Consider the following 25,363-nt stretch of genomic DNA (forward strand, 5'->3'; position numbering starts at 1 on the left):
TGTCGCTGATGAGAGCCACAAATCTTTTTCTTTCTTTTTCTTGCAGTAAAATTGGGACATAATGCATACTACAAGTGCTTTGTGGGACTTTTTCCACTGCTTAATGCACCTTAGAAGTAGGTGAAGTTACAGACCTGTACTCCTTAAATTAGCATTCATAAAACTCCATAAATGGCATTTAGTGTTTCAATGAAGAATAGCTTGTTGGTTTGTTAGTCACTACAACTAACTGTTCACAAAATGGACAGACGTGGATTTAAACTAAGACTTGACTCATCAGCGGAAGCGTTCAACAGTACAGTTATAGCTGTAGTTAATAAACAAATGCAGCACTATGTGTGTGTGTCTGTAACAGTGAGATCAAGTAGCTCTGAGTTGAAAGTTAACATTAATAATGTATTTGGATTCTGCTGTAATCTGAAAATAAACATGTGGCCATATATATGTCAGTGAGAAGAGATCAGGTGAAAGAATTGATTTATTGACGGACATGGTTGGAGTGATAAATTCTTTGGCGATTAGACTCTGGAGATGCATAACGAACCAACAATGGTAGGAAGTAGGAGAGGACGTCCCAGATGTCAGGGATGTCAGCCCACTTTAATCTTAAGTGGACCAGAGCAGTGAAACACAGTTTTTCTGTCACTGTACAGAAGTTCAGCTACACCTTTAATCCCTTGATATAAAAAAGAAGCACAGTTTCAACTGTTTTCTTTTCTGTCCTTTTAATTATTTATATGTTAGTTAATTATGTTGGTGTGGTATAAATGGCCATGAGGGAGTTCGGAAATTCGGAAAATATGGGTAAAAGTGCAAAGTTTTTGTCCTCCTTTATGTTTTTCAAAGCAGTCCACCAGGCTGGATTAGACTGTTTGTCAGGACAAAATGGCCCTTAGGTTTTAAAGCCCTGCTAGGACGCAGGTGGTAGCAGACAAGAAGCAGGTGGAGACCCAGGATTTAAAACTGGTCAGCATTAGATGGGCAGGAGGCGAATCACACAAATGAATGTCTGAAAAGGCAGCGTGACAGATGAGTTCTTAGATTTAAGGCACGTGGAACAGAGACTGATTAGCTCATTGAAGGCGGGTAGGAAAATTGATCCGGCCGGAGGGATGATGACAGAACAGAGTGTGACAGTGTGGGAAAGTGGAAGTGATGTAAAGAATAAACTAGCATCACAAGCGCCCCAGAATACAGGCGGTCGGATGAATGAACACAAATCTTCCTTAATGAACTTGCACATAAGCTACATTATTATAACATTATGAATGTCAAGCAAGTTTTGTGTTAGTTTTTTTTATTCTGTCAGGGAAACCAGATCAGCATATTTTATCTAAATGTTTTCTATTGGTGTTTGTTTAGCCGGCAGCATGGTATGTGAAACTGGTTGGTTGAGTTGTTTAGTGAAAGTGATCCGCCCTTCTCTAGTATTTTTATCATTAAAGGCTGCTGTAAAAGTTGTTGAACTGGCTCTGTTTCACAGATAAACTTGATGTTGAAATATTCATGTGTTGAATCACTTCATAATTCAACACCCTTTTTCTATAAATAAATGGAAAACAGTGAGCAGTGATAACTGAATCTTGTAAAAGTAAAGTATTAAAGACATCACCAATTTGGTGATATTGACGTGGCACACAGCTTAATTTCTGGACATCTATGGTTTGATTTCTTTGCTTGTGTGGATTGGACAGGTTGTTACCGACATCTATTGAGAATTTCATGTCAAGAGCACTATTAGTGGTTTAATTGGTGACACATTCATTACTTATTTCCCCCTGCTGTATATGCAGAATATGCTGTGTTAATGTGCCTTTGTCCTGCATTCTTCCAGAGCACCAGGCTGCCCTCTTGCAGCTGAAGAGAGAATGCAAGGAAGAGCTGGAAAAGATGCATGTAAGTTTTCTCATGACTGCTGTAAACCAGAGACGGGGGGAAATGAGCAAAAGGGTCAAAAAAGAAAAACTAAACTAATACTGATACAGACAACAGAGACAATGTGGTCTTACATCTGAGTCATGACAGGCATGTTATAGCACCTGAGTTAGGGAATTAAATTTCAGTGTGAATCGAGCTTAAGCTGTACATTTGTGCAAGATATAAATGAAGGACAAGTTCAGCTGTGGGAATTTGGGTTCTCATAGCAGATGACAGTTATGACCACAAGATGGCACTAAGTAAGCATGAAATACTCAGCTGGAGTAGCTTCAGTATGCAAACTAAAAGGCTGGAACCTTTGAGCTATTCAGGTTAAAGTGATGAACTAACATCAAGCCTGTCAAACTTTGATGGACAAATGTGCATGAAGCGCTATGATATATGAAATGTAATTGGAATTTTACAATCCTGACATTATGCAGAGAAAAGAGATCTTAGATGGTGGGAAAAATGAAGGCAATTATAAATGAACAAACCAATTTAAAAGCGCTTGCTATAATAGAAGTCTTGAGGCAAACTTGGATTACTTAATGTGTACCATTACAACTTCCAGCTGTTCAGTCCTTTCACACACATAAGCACACGCAGACACACAGATGGCTCCCATCAAATGTCCCCTTAAAAATTTTAGTTAGTTTATCATTTTTCAAAAACGGTGATTTGGAAGTATTTGAAATATGTTTAATCTGCCTATTTAAACAAATTTGCTCTTAGAAAAATGAAAGAGACAGACTAAAGTTCTGGCTGTGTTATAGAATTTGTACCACTGATAATAATTTGCTCTCTGGGCCACTCCCACGAAAAAGTCTGACCTCAGAATCGTTTTTTTTTTTTTTTTTTCCTAAATTTCTGCTGAAAGCCATTAATTTTGTCTTAATCTTTCGAATCCACTGCTGACACAGAGAAACATGTACCGCAGTCGAACCACAACAAAGGCTGGGCTAATTCTATTTCTAAACTGACATGAGTTAATAAGGAACATGTGTAAGATTTATTGCAAAACAGTTTATCTTTAAAATCAGTGCTTTGCTTTGTTTGGTTCTCCTTGTTTGAAATGTCAAATAAAAATTGGACTTTGGGGATTTTACTGTAAGAATCGGGTACTAACCTGAGGGAAACTTTTAATTGGAATAAAGCTGAAACAAAGATGAAGAGATCTAATACCTTCTTTAAATAAAGAATCGTGTACTTGGAAGAATAAGTAGGCACTCTAGTCCAAATTCATCTCAGGGAAAACGCCGTCTGCCGCCTGATACAGTTCTGTTGGGTGGTGGGAAATGACTGAAGTTGCTGATACTCTGGATTTGTTCTCATGGCAATTTTCTTCTTACAGTCAGAGTTTGAGGTTAAGATGTTCCAGCTGCGTGGTGAGCACGCGGTGTCCATATCACACCTGGAGGAAGTCATTGCCAGTTTGGAAGGAGACAAGCCGTACAACGCAGGACGGGAACGCCATGAGGTCCGCCATGTTGCTGTGTTCACCGGAGATGACCCCATAGCCAAGACCTGCCGCACTGTGGGTATCCAGACAGACCGGGAGACGTTCATCAAGAGCGCCGAGGGTGATGGAGGCGGGCTGGCTCAAAGCCCCAGTCAGAACCTACCGAAAAAACTCAACTTGGACTCGATCGGACTTAATCTAAAGGCTGAAATGGACCAAGGGCCTTCTGCACCGCCACCACCTCCTCCTCCTCCTCCTCCTCTACCAGGTTTCTCAGGGCCACCAGTACCCCCTCCTCCTCCTCCTTTGCCGGGCAACACTGGAGCCCCGCCGCCACCCCCTCCACCACCACCTCCTCCCCCTGGAGGTGGCCCACCACCCCCACCTCCTCCACCACCTCCCCCTCCTGGCTTACCTGGCAGTGGCCCACCTCCTCCTCCCCCTCCTCCAGGAATGGGCCCCCCACCTCCTCCACCTATGGGGGGATTCGGTCTCGGCCAGAAAGCAGATATGGCCCCACGGAAACCTGCCGTCGAGCCTGCGTGTCCCATGAAGCCTCTGTACTGGACCCGGATCCAGATACAGGACAACAAGTATGTATAACACAGGATTCAATCCACTGGGGCTCCATTGGACTTCAGTTTACAGCTTAGCTTTTTTTTTTTTTTATAGAGCTGCAAACTCGTAACAAGTGAAAGTGAAGCAAAAAAAATGCCAAACTAGGTTTGATGTCATTGAAAATCTGTGGTGCACTTACAGGGTTTGTACACCACACCACACTACAGAATTTAATTATATACTCCCTCTTAAAATGTCCCACAGTATGTGTCATGGTCCCAAAAACATCTATAACTATAGATTTAGCCATTATTTTGCAAACTGCAGGGGGTGTTTTTTTTTGTTTTTTGTTGTTGTTGTTGTTGTTGTTTTTAAACTTTACGCTAATACTTCAAAATCAAACTTCAATAAGATGATTTTAAAGATGTAAATGCTTTTGCTGTTTCCTTTGTTACTGATGTAAACATGCTACTTTTAAGGACTGCATGGGTTAGATACACAACTATCCAGCAGTCAAAGGAGTGGCCCTGTCATCCCAGTGCAAATGAAGTTGTAGGCATTATTGGCTCTGGGCTAATGGGGTCTCAGTCTAAGGCTTGAATGCTCCTATTCAAAGAGATTTCAGAGATATGGTTGCTGCACCGCACTCCCTCATCTAAAGGCCCTATTGAGATGCTCTGTAATAGTAAGTGGATTATCCAGACCATTTACTGTGGCTGTGGTTGTTGCCTTTGAGTGCCAGCCTTTCAGCTTTATGGCCTTGTATTTCCATGGCTGGATTAGTGGGGAGAAGCTGAGCTGCGGTTCGTGTTCTCTCGCCGGTTGTGGCCAGCGCTCGAGGACTAAGTGTCTACACTGCAGCAGTTTCGTGTCAGCTATAAATTTAACTATAAAGGGCCAAGTTAAGGGGCATTAAATGGGTCAGATGTTTAACTGTAGCTGGATCAGCTGTGTGATCTGTGTTAATGGTGTGAAGGTCTGAGTTATGAGGTTGGGGGGGCTGTAAGGGGGGATGCAGTGTGAGGTTTGAAATGGTGCCCAGTGTCTGTATGTAACCTGAGATGTGGAGTACAGTGGGCAGCGTGTACGACAGGGGGAGAATTTAAAGGTGGATCTGAATTCACTTATAGCCGTAGTCCAATTAGAAAGTTGTCTTGTGGATTTTTTTTTCTTTTTGCCAGGAGGGGGAGTCGGGTCTGAGTTTCTTTAGTAAGCTACTTTCCTGCATCAGAGCCATCAGATGTTTGTTGGACTCGAGGTAGGAGAGAAAAAAATCCAAGGATTTGTTTGTTTGTTTTTAAGGCGGTATCATTACAAAGCCTCTTGGCTGCCCTAGATAAAAATGCTCACCCATGCAAATGCATACTTTGGAGATGCAACTGAACTTGCTTGACCCTAATCTAGTCACTGTTGAAAGGCAGTTGATTGCTCTGGTATTTAAGCCACGATAAGCCTCCAAGCACTTGCACCCGGTGCGGTTACATCCAGGCTCTCCTAAGGTGGCCTGCCGGCTGTAATATCGTTCAATGGTGACCTGCAAGAAGAACTGTGACGTGTGAGGAGATAATAGGAAAATTATGAATCCTGTCATTCCGAATTCTTTGTTTAGAATACATTTCGGGTGGGAGGAGCCTGCTGATTGTGGCGTTAATGTCATTTTGATGACCAGACGTGATGTGGGTGGGGTGGGGGGAAGCAGAGACAGATGGGTTGAGTTGAACTAAACAGAGAAGTAGATGTGTTTTTAACAGCAAACTGCTGAACACCCTCTTGACTCTTAGACACCTCTCGTTCTCGCTTTGCGCCTCCGTTTGTTTCTTTTTCCACGTTACTCGGCAACTTCTGCAACACAGCATTGCTCCCCGTAATTTTGTCCTTTGCCTGGAAATGGTGGTTTATTACAGAGACAAGCTTGTCTTTAAACTTTTATTTCTATCACCCGGGTTATAAACGGCGCTCTTAAAAGTCAAGATTGCGACCGTGGCTGCCAGGTTTTTGTCCAAACAGCAAAATGGACAACATCAAATGAGCTTCCAAACATGGAAAACACTCAATTTTGTGTGGTTCAAGTAGCCTCCATGTTGCTAGCCGTTCTATGAGCCGCCGTGACTGTGATCGAATGTTTTACACCCTATAACCTCAGTTTTTCATGGTCTGTTTATATTTAAAAAATTTATGATCTGCATTTTTTTTTTTTTTTTTTTTTTTTTTAGCAACAACACTTTATGGTGTTCTCTGGAGGAGCCAAACATCGTCAACGCCAAAGAGTTTGAGGACCTTTTTTCCAAGGCCACACTGCAACCGAAGAAGAAGCCGCTGTCGGACACGTATGAGAAGAAAGCCAAAACTAAGAAGGTAGCATCATTTGGCTCCACTCACTCCCCGGCTTGGGTTGTATTGACTTTGGGCGCTGTGTTGAAAGCTTAATTCATCACTTTATTCTTTTGCACATGGTTATCTTGCACGTTTTTGCCAGCTGAGGGCAGGCTTTTTTTTTTTCATCTAGCTTTGTTTAACAGAGGCTTTCTGTCTGCCGTCATCTTCACTCGTAAATCCAAGGAAGAAATAACAAAAGGTGAAACAAAAGGAGGAAAAAAAAATTGATTGCGAGCCTCATCAAGCCCTCCTCCAGATTGTTGTCTGTAGTTGCCAGGTCCTACACTGGGCCAACACTGGCTATCAAGTTCACTCCCTTATGTGTGTGTTGGTGTGTGCTTTTCTCCCCCCCATGATCGAGTTCTGCAGTGTGGCGTAACCAGGGCTTCAGGATTATGCCGTTTCCCTTTTGTGCAAGGTTAATTTTTCAAATCAAGAACAAAAAATCAACACAGATGTGCTTTCTGCCCGATTGATCCGCCATTCCCTCTACCCCACCAAAGACTCCTCGATGCCGTCGTGTTAAATCCTGCAACTCTGCACCTCTCTCTCTCGCAGCCAGCGCTGTGTCAGCGTCCCGGCCGCCTCGCGGTCCCCGCCAAGGCGTCCGAGCAGTTAAAAATCAGCCGCTGCCCCAGACTTTAACCTCTAAATCCATACGCGTCCCCTTTTCTGATCAATTTGTTAAGGCTCCACTCGGCTCCAGAGGGCCAGAATGTGTGTATGTGTGTGTCCATCCCAAGATCTCCCGATTCAGTCGGGTCACTCAGACTGTCCAACATTTGATCCAACACAGAGAGCCAAGTCCAGACACAGATCTGGCCAACTGTCTCCTGTCTGGGCTTACATCACTCTAAAGGAGGTTTGACCCCCATTAATAACAACATGTTGAAGCAAATTCATAACAATCAAAAAATCTCATGTCCAACATAACACTTGTCCCCTCCCCCCCGTATTTGAAAGAAGGACCTTTGTGCTACGCCGGCTGGATTTGTTATCTGTGTTTAGACATTTTGTTCTCAGTACTGTGGTTTTATTTTATTTTATTTTATGCAGTTTTTTTCTTGGGTTAAAGAGGAAAGGGGGGAATTGTTTCCGGCTGCCTTGACGTTCAGCTCACTGGAAAGGTCATCGGAATAATAGAAACTTGTTTACTTAATCATTTCCTATCCCTGAAAGTTTATACTCTGAGTGACTGGAGGAGAAATAATTTGTGAGGGAGATCATCTAAATAATAACCAGCAGATGATGGTTTCCAAGAAGTTCAGCTGGTTAAAGTACAGGAAAGAAAGGAAAGCGAGCCACATCTTTTTGGGAAGCTGGGGAGTAAGGAAAAAAAGTATAACAGAAGATTAGCTGCTTCTGAGCGGAAGAAGGAAAGAAAATGGATAAGGATATCGTAGATGGTACAAAAGAGAACGCTATAGGCCCCCCAGCAACTGCAGAGTATAAAAGTACACGTTGTTTACTTGTTGTCTGACAGAGTCCTGCAGCACTGAAGCAGAGGCAGGCTCACAACCTCCAGGATATTTGGATGACATTGTAGCATTAGTCATGTTACATTAAGTGATACATGTAATTCACAGGCAAGTATTTTTGGCTCATGAGTTGCATCTGCTTAGGCTTCTGTGAGAGGATGTCACACTGTTTAAATTCCTTCAGGGTGCAAAGGAATAGGGCTTCCACAATTTTCACTGCGTCATCTTTCCACGTAGGTTTGTGAGCACACCGTCATAGTCCTGGTTGCAAGCTGTTTCATTTTATCAGTTAGTCTGAAGCTTAATAAATGTGTTTTTTAGATGGCAGGAAGTAGCTAAATTATCAACAAATGTTAGAGACTATAGTGATGCGTTTGAATCACAGAACAGAAATAAAGTATTCAAATAACTTGCTAAGAAAAGTAGAATTCATATGGAAAGCTAAGCTACTGCTTTACCTGCTGTGCAAAAGTCTTGAGCCATTCAGTTCTGGGAAAAATTGGGAAATGCAGCAATTATTGGACTGTGGAAACATACATGGAAATACAATTTATACTTTAAAGTCAATATTTGTGGTGTGACCACCTTTATTCTTTAACACATCCTGAACTCTTTCAGCTTTCTTATCATTTCTGTAAGTAGTCTGTAGGAGTAGTTCTCCAGGCTTCTTGAAGGACATTCAGGGCTCTTCTTTGGATGTTGGCTGCCTTTTGTTCCGTTCTGTCAACATGATCCCACCCTGCTTCAGTAACGTTGACATCCACTGGCTAAAATTCAGCCCCAAATCATGACAGAGCCTCAACAGTCTTTTACAGATGGCTTTAGATACTCACTGTTGTAACGCTGTCTTGATCTCCTCAGTACGTATCGACAGTGATTTCAACCAAAATTTTCAAATATGGATTCATCACTCCATTAAACCCTGTGGTCAGTGCTTTTGAGTCAAGCACTTCTTCTTTTGTCCTCCACTTGTCCAATTTTTTTCTTCACACTGCACACCAATCGGAATCACTGTTGGTGCATAAATACTATTTTATGGCTCTCAAACTGTGTTTTCATTGGCATTTTTTTTTTTTTATTCCCTAAAGTGCAAGCGAAAAGTGCCTGAAGATTCAATTTAAAGTTCTTTCTTTTCCAAATAGTCTGTGATGTGCAGACAGAACATTGGTTTTTATGCTTGAAGGATTCATAAGTCAGTGTTGAGTGGCTTCACAGCTAGGAATGTGTATCGTTTAGGTTTTATCCGATACCGGTGCCAAACCGGTACTTTTGAAACGGTGCCGGTGCTTAAACGGTGCTCGAACCGGTGCTTAAAGAATGGAGAACACAAACTTTGTCCAAAAACCTCCTATGTTTTTATTTTTAGCAGTCTCTTTTTTTCTGCAAAATGATAACCAAGTTAGCCTTTTCTGTTGATACAACATGAAGGGAGTATCTGCCATTAAACAAGAAGACAGCCGCATGTAACTACGACGGTGTTTGCTAGTTCACCTTACATGCATTAATGTAATAATGTGGTTAGCGTACTCAACGTTAATTACACACGAACAACATGAAGCTACTCACGCAGAGGAGAACGGCTGCTGCCGCCATCATCATCCCTCATCATTTCTGCTACACTGACAGGGCTAGGGGCCAGGACTCTACTCTTCGGGTTCTTGGGGGATGTTGCTAACTCCATGTCCGATAACAGGCACCACACCCGCAGTAGATGTGCACGGTGTGAGGTCTCGCAGCAAGCTATCAAATACGGTGCATTTCTCGGCTTTTAACAAAATGCTATACGTCGCCAGGTGTTTCATCAGATTTGAGGTGTTACCTCCTTTGACAGTATCACAGTATCAGCTTAAAGCACTTGTTTCAGGCTGCTGAGTTTGCATCTTTTGCTGTGAAGTACAGCCAGACTTTTGACCGCTTCACCTTGGGCATTTTTAATCTGTAGCTCTGCTCTAAAAGAACGTACGTACCTGGGCCCGCCTACTATCCTTGGAAAGGTAAAATGATTGGCTAGAATCCAAAGTGTATGACATCTCAGGAAAAAAAACACTGAAATGTGCGCTGCTTTTCGGTCTGGTTACTACCGTTTATGTCAGAACCGGTGCCATAATGGCACCGGACACCGGTACCCATCCCTATTCACAGCTGGACAGTCAGTGTCCGAAGAAACGTTTTGAAAGGCCTTGAAGAAGCCAGGACAAAATATTCTTCAAGGCTTCTTTCAAAAATACAACAGTGTCTGGCTCCTTAGACGTAAAATATAAAGAGTATTTCACTGTACTGTATTTCCTATAACTGACCTGTTCTTTCTTCATCTACTTGTTTCAACTTGTAATAGTTGTTTCTTAATAAAATAAGTAAAATAAACATAGACTTCTGTAGAAGAGATCAAGAAACTTCATGCGCAGTGGGACATGCTTCCTTTTTTTTGATTGTCTGTTTTCCTGTAAGCTTCTGGCAGCGCTGCACCTTCACCTCCCTCTAAGTTGTAGGAGGTTTGTTAATAAATCTGTCTTGTTCTGTAGTTTTCGCAAAAATCATTCTCCCCATGTGGTTCTTTAAACACACTCGGAAGCTTTTTTAAATGTCTGCCCAGAACAGAGATTTAAGCACGACTGTTGAAAAGACTCTTTTATTCTGGAGGTTCTGATTGGACAGGGATGTAGGTGATAGCTTCTCAGTTTGGCGTGACGTCTTCCTCTGCGCAATACTGGCTGACACACATGTGGACTACCTGCCTCCCATCTGTCAGCACACTCGTTTTCAGTCTAACGATGCCAGCGAATCTGGTTACGTATCTGTATTAAGGAGTCTGTTTGTCTCTATTTGTGTGTTTCTGCGTGTGCCCGCTTGCTTGAACACACCTGTGTGGTGACGGCATGTCCTCATGCACTTGCTCAGAAAGTGTTGCCAGAACATGCTAACACCACAGCCCCGGGGGCTGTGGACGGCGAGAGGAGATGAGTGGGTGGGAAAGGAATGTGTGTGTACATTATGCATATGAGCCACTTCCCCGTTTTCCAGCAACTGCACACGCCAAAAGTTGAAACACGGGGGATGCAGGCGATGCCTACATGAGTGAGTTAATCTTTATCATGTGTGCCATAGAAAAATCAAAGCTCTTGTTTACTCTGGAGCTCGTCTCTCTGCGCCGATTAGCATATCAAAGCTGAGGAGACGACATAGACGAGAGCTCTCTCACCGGGGAAGACCGGACCGGGGGTATAATTGCACGCATGTGGCTTCACCCCGATGGCTGGTGGAGGCGATAAAGTATGGGCACCTATGTGAGCGGGGGAGAAGGCGATGGGCACGTCGGTGCATTTTTGAGGATCGAGGAGGGGAGGGAGGGATGACGATGAGGGAATAATTCCGGTTAAATATGCCGGTTTGTGCGTGTGCAAATATGCACATTAGTAAACACAAAAACTGAGGTCTCTTTTATGCACATAAATCAGAGCTCTATCAAGTTTATACATGGCAAGTCTCCTTTAACAAACAGCAGCTTTACGGGTTTATGGGAATAACTTATGAGCAATCATACTACGTTTATTAAAGACATATTTGAAGTCGTGGCTATGACGTGGGAGAGTGGGCGTAAGATTAACATTTCTGGGCGAGACTGGGGTTGCTGAGTGTATCACAATTGGTTATTGATGGGAAGTCTCGAACCAGTTGTTATTGTAACATTTGCCTGGGTGATTTCAGACGGATAGTCAGAGAGACATCACTGCAGAGCAGGCCGCTCGCTCAGACGTGGCTGTGTAAACTATCCGTTCGGCTCTGATTCCGCATCACCCAGGCCGCATCGCCTAACACCGGCCACCTGCTTCAGCTCAAGGCTCTGACATCCCAGTGTCTCCTTCCATGATTTGTTTATTTTCTTAGGGGGAAAAAAAAGCGAGCAGTCTTTCTTTCTTTTGACTCGTCTCCGTTACTCGAGCGTCCTCAGCCGTGTCGGGTCAGTTCTCTTGTTCTCCACCGGAGGGAGCCATTAGCTATTGGTGTCTACCTGTCTCAGCATCAGCATCTCCCGGCTCTCTCCACCTACCCCGAGCTGTTTGCGTGTCTCAAGGCAAGCATCCAGCATCACTTGTCTTTTCTCATTAACTTAACTGTTTAGGCTAATTGGCGACTTCTGCAAAGGTTCCTGCGCGCTTTTAGTGCGGCCCATCCAGAGTGGTTAATTAGAGGTGTTGGGAAAGCCTGGTACTCAGCCGTTTCATAGTCCCCAGTGTAGGAGATCCCTAGTGATCCAGGTAATAGAGCTGGAAGCAGCATGGCACCCACTAACGCCCTGTAATGCAATACCAACTTCTAAGGCTTCTGCTCTCCAGCTCCCACTGGACAGCCCAGTACCCAACAACACCATAATAGCTAATGAAGAAGCCTGACACATTAACTTTTAGAGCGGGGCTTTACCTTGCCAAAACTTTCTCTGGTTTTACGGCTAATTCAGTTATAAGTAATTGTGACCATGTGTAGGCACAAATAAAAATCCTGTGAATTTATAGTTTGTTATAAAAGCACTGCTTCTCTTTGCCGTGCTCTTCAAGACTGTCCTTTTATGGTGCCACTTTTTGCCTTTGTACTTTCACTGCGACTTGATATTTTTTGATTATATCTCGCACGTGTTCTCTGGTAAACTTTGGAGGAGGTGCTTTTCCTAACGTTCGCTTCCTCATTAATGTAACTTGACAAAGAGGGTCCCGGCTATGTGTGTGCGTGTGCCACATTTCCCGGTAGTTTGCGTCACAATGATGGGTTATCACAATTAGTGCTGATTAGTTCGGTCATTTGGGTCAATCCCGGGTGATTCGCCGACTGCTCGGACTAACTGGGGCTTCGGGCGCTCTGTTTCGCTGGTCATCCGTCATCTGCCACGGAGGGGAACTGGTGAATTTAACCCACCCTCTCGCTGCTCGAATGAACTTTTTATTCACTGTCTGTTCCTCAGGTTATTTGATGTCACATTTTGAATAATGAGGGACTATTTGCGTAAAGAGTAAATGTCCTGTTAACCTAAAAAATTGCATTTTTCTGTAACCCGTATTTCATATTTGAATCCCCCCCCCCCAACTCTCTCGATACTTTATAATGTAAATTATTTTGTGGTTTGTTTGTTTTTTTCTTTCTCTCTAGATTATCAAGCTGCTGGACGGGAAGCGTTCCCAGGCAGTTGGCATCCTGATATCAAGCCTGCATCTGGAGATGAAGGACATTCAGCAAGGTGAAAAAATCTTTTCCAGCGTCAGCCTGTTGATCGCGTCTAGAAGCTTGCAAACCCTACACTGTTTTCCTGCCTTTCACAGAATAAACTCATATTCCGATTCAGCTGCGATAAACTAAATTTACTCTCCTCTTCACCATTAAAGTGAGCAGGACTCCTGAGGAGATGCAGATGGAGTTATTTTTAGAGATGAGATAGTGAACTCTGCAGCAGAGGATAATTTCCAGTGTCTTGACAGCTACTAATTTGTAACTCCAGACACTTTTTTTTTTTTTTTTTCTGGATTAATTTGTGTTTCAAGTGGAAAGTGGATGATTTTTCCAGTTACCACTGTGGGAAAGAAAATGCCTCGATTTGTCAAAATGTGAGACGGCAACGTCGGGATGAAAGCAGCCTTTCGCTTTTTCTGACGGGCCTCCTGCGCTGGTTAAAATCAAATTGCCATCTCCTTCATTTTAAGAGCTGAATAGATTGATTGCATTCTTGGCTGTTCTGTGGAAAATGCACGCATACATGTGCGTGTCCAAAGTCCCTGCATGGGTGAGTAAACGCATAGTATGTGTGTTGGGGACGTCATAGGTGGGCCAGGAATTAGTCCGGCCCTGGGACTGTGGCGGAGAATGCCTGCCGCCTGCTTGTCTGAGCATGCGGCCAGCAGATCTGTTTATTGTAGCCAGTGACGGTTTCCACAAGCCTAATGGGACTGACACCCCACTAATGATCTAAGCATGTACAAAACCACGTTCCACAGTTAGCAGACACTGCGCTACCACATAAAACCAACTCAAAACACAAGCCAGAAAAGCGGATACACCAGGACAACCATCCTGTTTCGATTTCTTTATTTCGCCCCCCTTTCAGTTCAGTTTCTCTTCTGTTCCAGTGTCAGTTTGGTAAAAAAGGCCTGCTCACACCCAGCGTGAGGCTGCTTCCTTGTGCTTTAATGGGAGGTGTATGCGAAATGGACAATTTGAATCTGACAATGAAGGACAGCACCTTAATAAGCACTTCTGAGGGCTCTAGTCCTTTGCTTCGCCTGCTTGCCTCCCCTTTGTTGCCAAATTAAAAGGACATGGTACATGTAATGTAATTACAGCTACTAGGGAGGGAGAGAGTGGGAAGCAGGGAACTAGAGAAGGCAGCACTCGGGTTAAGAGCGAAGGGGGGGTCAACTGCACCCGTGGAAGTGACTGGGCGACCTCAAGGGCCACCATGGTTCAAGGGCAAAGGGAGGCTCTCCCCCACACACACACCACACCACACACACACACGCGCACACACATACACGAGTGAAAAGTGGAAGGAGAGGGTGTGAAGCCGTTGGCAGGCACGCTTTGATCTGTCGGTGTGGAGAGATATCCGGCTCCCCTCGGATCAGAGTGCTCCTGTGCACACTGAAGTAGGCCCCCCTTTGGTGGGTGATTGACGGCTGCGTGGCTGAGGGACTGAATAATCCACTCTAATAAGATGTAGGAAATGGACCTCCAGCGTTTTCTCTGATCCAGACGTCGGGACCACATTGACAGCTCCTCTACAAGAGAACAGCTGGGAACCAGAACGCAAATTGTTACCTTGTTAGGTGGAAGTAATCGTTGGCCAAAATTGTTAACATTACCTGTGCAAGTTTAATACATAAGACATTCAACTGATTTAAAAAAAAGAAATCTGTTCTAAAGACATTTTTGCAGATGGTTTTTTGGGTTGTTTTTTTATGTGTTTTGATAATCAGAAGTGCCATTTAGTTCAGTTGGTTTCAGTATAATTAAGACAAGGACCTAGCACCAGATTCTCCTGCACTGAGCAGCTCACACCAAAATAATCAGGATGAATAAGCAGCCCTGTACTCCAGCAGAAACACATGTATACTTGATTTTATGATGTTCAGTTTTCTTCTTTTGGGTCAAATAAGTGTCTTACATTTTGTAAATACATCAGCAGGTTTAGCTGATGCGGTATGTTGTGTAGTTTATGATGGCAAATGTTTGCAAATTTCAGCTTGAATTTGCGACATAAATTGCTAATATTAGTTTGCGACTGAGTGACGCGTCTCCTCTGTGGCCACGGCGGCCGTCACAAAGACAAGTTGTCCTGCTGAGTAGCGCATTTCAGAGGAGCAGGTCGTGTACAGACCTTCTCGGCTGACAGCGACCAGACAACCATGAGCGGATCCAAAAGCAGTGTTGACCGTACCCACTTCTACTTGCATCACTAAGCTATAAACCTACGACACAATCTTTCTCTTTCTGTGATAGTTTCATTTTGCCTTCTGTTTACAGACTCGAACGTGCAAAAATCTTTTAAACGATTGCCTGTTGCATTCACCTCCTATCTGCTCCGGCATCCTGTTTTTCCTTAGTCCACCATCTACTGCCCACCTCAAGCTCATTAGTTGGCTGTTGGTGGTTCTAGCTGTGAGCTCTGAGGTTAAGCAGTTTCAGGCTTTCCTTTCTTTGCCGTGCCGAGGGGCTTCGTCCCCCAGTTCGCTTGTCCACGACAAGAGGGGGAAAGAGGACCTTCGGTGTACGCTCAGCATCTGCGGTCTCAGACTCAAGTGTGCTCAGCCTGGCCACACTCCCAGCTTTACTACCTCAAGCTAATATTGTAAATTAGGTGAATAATTCAGTTAAATGGCAACTGAATTATGCACTTCACTTGTTGGTGTAGCGCACCAGTAGCACCCTGTATTTTCTTTTTTTTTTTTTTAAATGTCATTCTTTGTTTTACTGGTTTGGGAAATCTTTTTCTGTAAAATATGAATATAGGCTCTCTTCTCTAAAGCTGCCACAAATGTAATGTTCCATTATTCAGTCTGTAAATAAATTAAAGGGCTGTTGTGGGTTTGTTCTTTATAACACCGACTGCTTCTGTTATCTTTTCCAGCTGTTCTCAATGTGGACAATTCTGTGGTGGATTTGGAGACAATTGAGGCTTTATATGAAAACGTAAGTAGCGTGTGTGTGACATTTAAATGTTTTAAAAAAGGGAATGAAAAGGCTCTAAAGTTTTCACAAGTTTAAAATAAAACTAGGTAACACCTACAGCGGGGGAAATTATCATTCGACTCCCTGCTGAATTTGTACGTTTTCTCAAATTTTTTTTCTGTTAGCTTCATTTTTAATACAGAATATCAATCAGTTCAGCAGCCGATCAAATAATTATTTCCCCAACTGTACATGGTGTTAACGAAGCAAATAAGGTTTCTATACAGATGCATCTTAAAATCTTCTCTAACAAAAAGTTGAATTGCCTATATTTCAACACAATATTTACAGTATTGAGCCACATCTTTGTATTGACCTTTGCATTGTGTCTCTCCATAGAGGGCCACCAGTGACGAGATGGAAAAGATAACGAGACATTATGAGACATCCAAAGAAGACGAAGTGAAACTGCTGGACAAACCTGAACAGTAAGATTTTGTTTTTAATCAGGTCTCACAAATTTGATTATGTGTGAAAGGATATAGATGTATAGAGAGAGATATAGAGATGGAGGGTGTCGTCATTCGTTTCGACACATAGTGTGCATTGTTACATAGCCTTTGCGTACGTGCAAAAATGTGCATTAATGGACACTGCTTCAGTAGTTTTTGTCAGGGTTAAGCAGTCCAGGCCAGTTAACGAGGCCTGGATCCAGCGGTGCCATTCAGCCTGGCCTTCCTATTTCCATGTTTGACCAAAGCTGTCACTATAGACTCCTGAGTCATCCCTACTCAGTGTCTACCTCCATCAGCAGGGTCTAATCACACAGGATGTTACCACTCCGCTCCCCTCCGACACTGCACTGTTTACATAAGTCGTCCCACATCAGGCCAGAGCTACCTTTGATCAGTCTCCGTGCGCCGCTCGCCGCTTTCCTCCACCCGACCCCGCGGACCTTTCAAACCCAGCCGAGCAGCACGGCTCATGACTAGCAGCTGCCTGCCTGTGAACAGCAACGTTGACTCAGTCAGCCTGCGTGGGGAAGCTGGGCCTGCCAAGGACCCAAAATAGTTCTTCCTGTTAGACGTTTTGTTTAATTCTGTCATAACACATCACACCCCATACTCTTCCACCTCCTTCTCATCCTCTCTCTGCCCCTCCTCCCCTTTTGTTTTTCAGGTTTCTGTATGAACTCTCTCAAATTCCGGACTTTGCGAGCCGAGCCCGATGCATCATCTTCCAGTCGGTATTCCTCGACACCATCTCCTCTATACATCGCAAGGTGGAGATCATCTCCAACGTCAGCAAAGTAAGAACGTCACGACAACAAACTCTGCTTAAAAAGTGTCAGCCTACAAGAACTAACCCCAAACAAACTGTGTGTGTTTGTCAATGTCAGGAGTTGCTTGATTGCAACAGTTTGCGGGATATAATAGGTCTCATTCTGGCCTTTGGGAACTATATGAATGGAGGGAACAGGACGAGAGGGCAGGCTGATGGCTTTGGGCTGGAGATCCTCCCCAAGCTAAAGGACGTCAAGAGCCGGGTAAAACCGTTAAAGACTCTAAAATCTTATAAAAGTAGTGTACTATCCTAGTGAGCTGATTCATGCCCTTTTATCTTAATTGTAATTTTGTTGTTTTCTTTCTTCAGGACAATCACATGAACTTGGTGGATTACGTGGTTTTATACTACTTGCGTAATTTTGATGAGGTAAATTAATCAAAATTATTTTATTTTTTTTTAAATAAAGTTTCACAGCTTTTAAATGTCTCCTAAGTAACACGTTGCTTCATTATTGCAGCATGCTGGTACAGAAAAGAGTGTGTTCCCTCTGCCAGAGCCACAGAACTTCTTCCAGGCTTCTCAGGTTAAGTTTGATGACCTCGCCAAAGACCTCCGAAAACTCAAGAAAGATCTGACTGGTACGACGTGCCCCACTCGTATAAGCGGGTTCATTTCTACCACATTGAATTTATTGCTTAGGTTATCTTTGTTCCCCAGTAAATCAGTCAGCGTAATTGTATACATTACCATCTTTCACCAGAGCAGTTTAAATGTAAATGCACATCCCGTGGACTCTCCCCTCCCTCTGCAGGGAGGTTTCTGGGTTTATTCAGGACCTCGAATGGCCCGAGGGAGCTTTTCCCAATTCCCAGACATTGTATCTTAACAACCGTGTCATCATAACACGACGGGCTTTCCTGTTACAGGACTAGTGGCAGGACATTTGGCATCTTTATATCTTTGTCTGTGCAGCATTTAAAGCTAGAGTAAAACCCAAAAAACAAATTCCAGGTCACTGAGGATACATCAGAGGGACAATAGGGGGATTAAAAATTAAATACACTTTTGATGTTCTGTGCTGGTAGTGTCCTGGGCGCCGAGCCACTCAGTAACCCAGCCAAGCAGCCAGTTAGTCTTGGCCAGGGCCACACGGAGGTTAAAGGCGATGCCCCCCGGTGCCCCCGGTGTCTGTCGTTATTTAAATCAACCAATAATACGGCATATGAAAGCAATTAGATATGCTCCACAGCTCTCCCCTGCGTCTTTCAGATTGCTGTTAAAGCCCTCTCCTCTCTGACCCGAGGGAAAAATACAAAGAGTCTACTAAAGTACCCAGACCCACCTCAAGCTGTCACTCATTTATTAGGAAAAATGGAAGACCTGAAGACAATAAATGCAACACGAGGGCCCTCGTATTTGATCTCTGCTGCAACACAGTCTGGCACAGTAGTCCTTAGGGGTATTTGCATCACAGGGCAGGCCCTGGATTCTGGATATTTGCTGAGCTCCACCTATGACTCCCACCATTTTTATCCTCTCCAGCCGCCAGGAATAAATATTTATGCCAGGCTATTATAAACCAGCCAAAAGAAAGCAACTGGTCTTAATTATAAAGCTAACACAGATCACCTCCATCCACATCGAGAACACTGCCTGACACTGAGAAACTAACACCGGATCACGCTTCGATTTACTCGCACTGTTTGACTTTGGCGAGCAGAGCTGCCCACCCCTCACCTGATCCCGAGGTGGTGACTGCAGTGGTCGCCGGTGTCTTGCCCTGCAGCCTTGGGTCAAAGGCGAGGAGTTGTGATGCTGAGAGTGAGAACTTCATCCCTGCTGAGCTTAGTCCACCTCCGTGGGCCTGGGCACATTTAAGATACTGTATGTTTCTGAGCTTTGAGCTGAGTTGCTCTGGAGAGGGCTTGCCGTCCACTTGGCTGCCCTCTTCTTCACTGGCTTGTGCAGAAACATGATCCTCTTTTGATGGGGCTTCCTGTTTGGGAAGAGGGTGATGACCTTTTCTGTGCTGCTCTCAGAGGGAGAGGGATGAGTGAGAGGCCATAAGGACCTAAACCTACTGTAGGACTCGGAGCTCCCAGTGAGACAAACCATGCTGTGGTTAATTTGTGCGTTAGTCTTTAGAACTCGGCACTAAAGATTAAGTTTATCATTAAAATTCGCCACAACTCAAAGTTAAGTCTTCTCAGAATTCCTTTTCATTTCTCGACCAGTGGCTACCTACTAAAAGAACTCTTTAACGGCCACATAATTGAACCAGACAGATGGGAAGGGATGCAACCAAATGAAATAGGATCAAATAAAAAGAAACAGTCAGAGCTCATTTGCTGCTCAGGGGAGTTTAGTGTTTCACAGAAGTCCCGGCCTAGGTTAGGCATTCATCACTGTGGCAAATCAGACAGTGTCCCGATTTTAAATGGCCTTTTAATGTCAGGTTCAGGCTGGGCCTTTAGCCTGAGGTCTGTTTTACGACGGAGCCTCAGCTTGGAACGGAATGAGTGAATTCTGTTGACCAAACAAGGCAAAAATTACGCTAAAATCTGATCCTTTTTTATGTTTATTGATTTGTTGCAAGTAATCATGCGATTTTCTAGCTTTTTGAATAAGAATAAATTTGTCAGCACATCGCATAATGGCTGGATAGACCCGGATAAACCCAGGTCCATATGTCACATACCCAAAAAAGAGCTAGAAAATGGATGGATGCATTTGAAATGTAAAGTTTGTCTATATCTTTACAGATATAGACAAAAGCACCGTTTCCTTTTAATGCATCTTGAAGCCATATTTCAGTGCTGCTGCTGATATTCAAAGTCCTGCCTGAAGCCTCTACCTGTCAGTGCTGTATTTTCCAGCAAAAAAGGGAGAAGAGTTGTAGTTAGGTGGATATGAGCTGATTTATGAGGGATGGAAAGGAGAGAGAACGCCTTACCTTTTCCCCACGGCAGTCTCCTGGCTGGCCTTGCTGAGAGGTGATAGTATTTTTCATCCCATAGAAAGGAGAGCTGGATACTGACAGACAACTGGAACTAAAGATAATTGGAGATCAGTGAGAGAATTCACTTTCCAGGTATAAATAACTAGAATGTGCCACGGCTGGAGCACTGCACTGGTTTAACCTCCTGGAAAAAAAAAGAGTGCAACAAAGTTTATGAAGTTCACTATTACATTCTGAATATAACTTAGATTAAAATATTTAAAAATTAATTATCAAATGAGCTCAAAGGTCCTGCGAAGGAGGAGGAGGACTTTTTCTTTTATCTCCTGTTTACTGCGCATCTCTTCGTCTCATTTGTTTGCTTCCTCGGTGGATTTTGCTTCATCATAAACCAGAGCTTCACAAATGGGAGGTAGTGGAGTGTAATGGCCACATTTGTGAGACCGAGCCATTCATCAAACAGCCATGGTTGAGATCTTGTGGTGTTCCGCAGAGTCTCCGTCCACTCTTAGGCATTGTCTTTAAGTCGACTTTCCGTAGTCGTGAATTGTCCTGGCTGGCTGCGATTTCCTGGTAGCTTCAGCGGGGGCTCTTGCTTACAACAGTAAAAATCATAAGTACATGTTAACATCAAAAGCACCCATTTTCCAAACCACACAGGGTAAAAGCTGGAGCAAAAGTCTATCTTTCTGTTCTTTCTGTTTGTTTTTCTTCCCACTTAACCCCACCACCACCCCATTTTTTTATTTTATTTTTTTAAAACCCACAGTTGTTGGCCCATTACCTCATATTATGCAATAAGTCTCACATTTACATATAATGGATCCACCAGTGTCTCCTTAGAAATGCATGTTTTTGTAAGTGTTGCTCGAGTGTCTCAGGAAGTCAGCTCTGTTAATTCTGTTTATCCTCCTCGTTACTGTACCTATGACTCTCTTTGGGTTTGTTTATGCATGTTCTTAAAATATTACTTGTATTTATTTATTTGGTTTTTTTGCTGCTTAAACATTGTCCACCAAAGTCTTAGAAGCAAATCACTATCAAAAAAAATTACAGCAATGCATAAAACCAGAGCTCTCTGATCAGTGATGTGAATAATGTCTTGATACCAACTAGGATTTAAAGGGCAGAGCTGTTGTTGCTGTTGTTTGTTGCCCAACAAAGCAAAGAGTAAAAATCCTCTTTATGTTCTACAACATCTGTCCAATGTTGGCTCTATAAATTGTGTATGATGCACATGTATATATGCAGTACCTCTGATGGTAATTTACATTATTATTATTATTTAAATTTAATTAGTTTATTCAGCCTCAGTCTTATTTAAAGTCTTATTTAAGAAGATATTATTAGGTATTTAAAGTACATTAAAATAGGTGCTTTAAATTTTTGTATATACTTTAAAATAAAATTCTTTAATTATACTTTTTTTACTAAAGATTAAAAAATGCATTTGTAATGCAAGAAGACTATTAATTTATATTAATTTAGAGAGCTGATTAAGTTGTCTATTACTCCATTATCTTACAAAAAAAAAGACTTGTATGCAAACATTAAGATTTGGTTTTTTTCCTTAAGCCTAATTTTTGTACGTATTTGCGATTAGCTCACTTTCCCATTAACACAAAAGTTTGGCTTTATTTTTCCGGCCTTGTGTCTGGCCTGATGGCGTCAGTCATTTACTTGCAGGAGAGTCCTCCTCCTCCTGAATGCACTTTTTTCCAAAAAATGTATTATCACTCCAAGACAATGTCTCAAACCCGAGCCCTGGGCTTTTATTCTTTACAGCTGTTGTGTTTTTGTGGGCTTCCTCCTTGCGGCTTTTGCTGTCTGGACCACATTTGGAAGCGAGCCGCCTCTAAATTGTAGACTTGCTGTTTTGAACACTTTTTTTAATGGGTCTTTTTGAGTCGGGGGATTTTTGTTAAGGAAACGTGGTTTGTCCAAACAGGATATTTTGGTTGTCATGTTTGTGAGCTTGCTGAGTTCTGTCTTTTTATTTCAATAACTGCTGGCTCCCACTTTCCATGAATTTAACTAGAGCCCTGGATTCCAGAACGAGCGGCTGTTGACGTAGTTGCGTCTCAGTTTTAATGCTGGGATGTCGTGCTTCCTGTCTCAGTTAATAAGACACCCAGTAAATAAAACCAAGCAATAGAGCGGGTTTACCGGACTACAGGTGCGGCAGCTCCGCATGCAAATGCGTTAGAGCCAAACTGAGATGTTAAAGCGGCGACACAGTGAAGTTAGGCTGCGGCCAGACCTGTTAATGCTCTTGTTCTGTTGCAGAACTATTTAGCTATGCTGTCATAAGCAAGTTTAGGTATTTATTGCTGCCATTAATGACTTACAGGTTGAAGGATTGTGCAAAGTTCTTTTCGCCAGGCGTCTGTGTGTGTATAGTTACAGTTGAGAGGAAATGGGGAAAGGTTCGGCTGGAACACGCTCACTCACGGCTGTTTCCTCTGAACTCGTGTGAGTTGGATCATTTGGCACGACAGAGGGAGGCGGGGGGGGGCATCCACAAACAGCAAACACATCTGCTCCGTTCACATATACGGCCAGCGCTGAAGGTAGAATACAAATGAAATGGTCACCATTGTGTAAACTGGTTTTAAAGTTTCAAAATAAACCTCAACAATATGCAAACTGGCATGTGCCTGATTTGTAAATCGAGGCACGGGGTGGGAAATCTGAGGATGGGTAAGAAAACGGGTTTAAATGTGGAACTAGAGGACAAAATAAAACTGCAGCTTTGTGCTTACTGTAAGCACTCGTTTAAGGCCAAACATTACAGGCAAAAACATCTATGCATTACACTCTGAATATTTGTATTTTATAAAGACGAAAAAGCTGTGTAATACACAGAATTTTGCAATGCATTGCAATCTTTTCAGAGCGCTGATCTTTATACGCTAAACTAGTAGCATTTACTTTACGTACATGTGCAAAACTTTATTATCTGAAGGGTTTTACAGAAGTTTTTGTTTATAAAAAAAACCATATATTGTTCCAAGCAAATATAGTGAAAAGTCTTTTTCTATTTTAATGTCTGTCAGTTCATTTTTTTTTTTTTATCCTGTTTACCAGGAATCAGAACTCCTTTTAAATCCTTGTGTTAAAATTAGATGAGATGTGTTACAAAATATGCGAAAATATCATTTCAGCCCTGAATGATAGACACACTTCACACTTTTGGTTTTAAAAGAAAAAGTGTTAACTTTATTATATCTGTACCTCTCCCTTTAGGCCCTTCTTTCATCTCCTTTTTTCTTTCCTTGTTCTTTTTCCTTCTTCTAGCGTGTGAGAAGGATGTGCAGAAAGTCTGCGCTAACTCATCAGAAGAACACCTGCAGCCTTTCAAGGACAAGATGGAGGGATTCGTCTGCGCTGGTGGGTGAAACTGACATTTTCCTGTTTATCTAAAACGAAGAAAGAAATGTTCCTTATTTTTCTTCTCTTTGTAGTTTTAGTCTTTTAAGTGCCATGATCATGTAAATACATGTGGATTTGATGTTTTTTCTAAGGAATGTCTCATTTCAGATGGCTGCTTTTACCTATAAAAATCCCCCCAAAATTATGTCCACAGTCTTCATTATCTAAATATTTGCCAAAACATAACACAAAGATTACTATTTAAATTACTACCATTACTATTGTGATATGCGTGTAATCCTTTCTCTCCTTTCCAAATGTTCAGCAGTAACCATTTCCTGCTGCTGTTAAATCAAGATGAGGGATATGTGTTTAATCTTTCCCGCTCCCTTTAAATGACACTCTGAAGTCCTTTTCCTCAGATAGCCATAATGCATGTTTGCCCTGACTCGTGCTCATAAGTGGGCCTGACTCATGTGAAGGTGTTTTAAAAAATAAAAAATAAAAACAATCATTTGGAGAGATGATTTACAACCAGTGAGATGGCTGCAAAACCGCGCTCAGGGAGACAGAAAGGCCCCGTTTTCACCCTGACACACAGCATGTGTGCTTTTAAAACAGGGAGCTGTAATTATGTTTTGTTTTTTGGGGGGTTTTGCTATGTCAGACAGTCAGCTCGTTGGTAGAGAATCAGTCTCCTGGTGAACGTGGGTGTTTTTGTTCTTGCTGAGAAGGGGCGTCTCGGTGCCCTGTAAGACAGCATGAGGACAGGAGTCTACAGGCCTGTAGAAGAGATCACGTTGCGTTTAACATGGGTCCTATGTACTCGTGGGTTCCATAAAGCTGGCAGGACATCCTTAGCTGTGGCCTAATAAAGCCGACTCGCCTCGGTGGATCACTCTTGGGGACCAGGAGCGGATCTTCCCTGACAAACTCGGACCATCTTGTCGTCTGTCTCCTTTCTGACCCACACATTAGCAAAGTCCTCTAGTGTTCGCTTGTCAAACTCATTTTACACAATGGGCCACATACAGCTCACTTATGTGGGCCGAAGCAGTGAAACTCCACTTTTTGACGGTGTAAAGAGTTTAACTGCACATTTTAATGCTTCTTAATGTAAGAATAAGCTGTGCAATTTCAACTCTGTCTCAGTCTATGTGATAAACCAAATTCTGCTGTAAAAAATAAATAAATCTCTCAGCACGACTCTTCGAGCTTAGAAATTACAAAATGTATGTGTAAAACTACAGAAATAGTTCTGGTATAATATTGCACAAACTATGCTGCAATTATATTAATTTCCAGAAAATTTTATTATGGTATTCACTGTGGATCCACAGTAGATGGTGAAAAAATGGAAACTTTTGTCTTTTAGTGGTTCATTAATCATTACTTAATTACTTTGGCATAGTATAAATGTCCGTGTGGGAGGTCTTTATCAGTAGAAAAAGATGTAAAACTTATGAAAATACAGTTGGAAGTCCAAAATTTATGCCCTCCTTCACATTTTCCAAAGCTATCCAGTGGATCGGATTTGAGTGGACCTAATGGTTGACATCCCTGCTTTAGGGTGATGAGAATTCCTGGAAATGACCCAAAAGGAAGAGTGCAGGGAATTCCACCACATCTGATTTAAAGCACTTTCACTAACTGAAGTGAGAATTCAGAGAAAGCAACAGCGGTAACTTTAATATTGTGAATCCTTAGGCCTGGTAGTGCCTGCATAAATGGATACTGTGGTTCTAGAAACTGAGCAGTGAGCCAGTTAAACCCTCTTGTCTCAAAGGCTTTATACCTGAATGGCAG

General features: G+C 42.7%; 1 protein-coding gene across 1 annotated transcript in view; it reads left to right on the forward strand.

The window, feature by feature from the left end:
- The window catches only part of LOC116322305 (formin-1-like), a 50,684-nt gene that overhangs the window by 14,303 nt on the left and 11,018 nt on the right, over positions 1–25,363 (forward strand). The window contains exons 5-15 of the mRNA XM_039603313.1: positions 1,835–1,896; positions 3,272–3,972; positions 6,151–6,292; positions 12,931–13,018; positions 15,899–15,960; positions 16,339–16,427; positions 17,119–17,248; positions 17,339–17,485; positions 17,593–17,652; positions 17,744–17,864; positions 23,483–23,575. Coding sequence (XP_039459247.1) covers positions 1,835–1,896; positions 3,272–3,972; positions 6,151–6,292; positions 12,931–13,018; positions 15,899–15,960; positions 16,339–16,427; positions 17,119–17,248; positions 17,339–17,485; positions 17,593–17,652; positions 17,744–17,864; positions 23,483–23,575 — 1,695 coding nt within the window. The remainder of the gene's footprint in view (positions 1–1,834; positions 1,897–3,271; positions 3,973–6,150; positions 6,293–12,930; positions 13,019–15,898; positions 15,961–16,338; positions 16,428–17,118; positions 17,249–17,338; positions 17,486–17,592; positions 17,653–17,743; positions 17,865–23,482; positions 23,576–25,363) is intronic.

Source organism: Oreochromis aureus, linkage group 19 (assembly GCF_013358895.1).
Source record: "Oreochromis aureus strain Israel breed Guangdong linkage group 19, ZZ_aureus, whole genome shotgun sequence".
In the NCBI taxonomy this organism is placed as follows: Eukaryota; Metazoa; Chordata; class Actinopteri; order Cichliformes; family Cichlidae; genus Oreochromis; species Oreochromis aureus.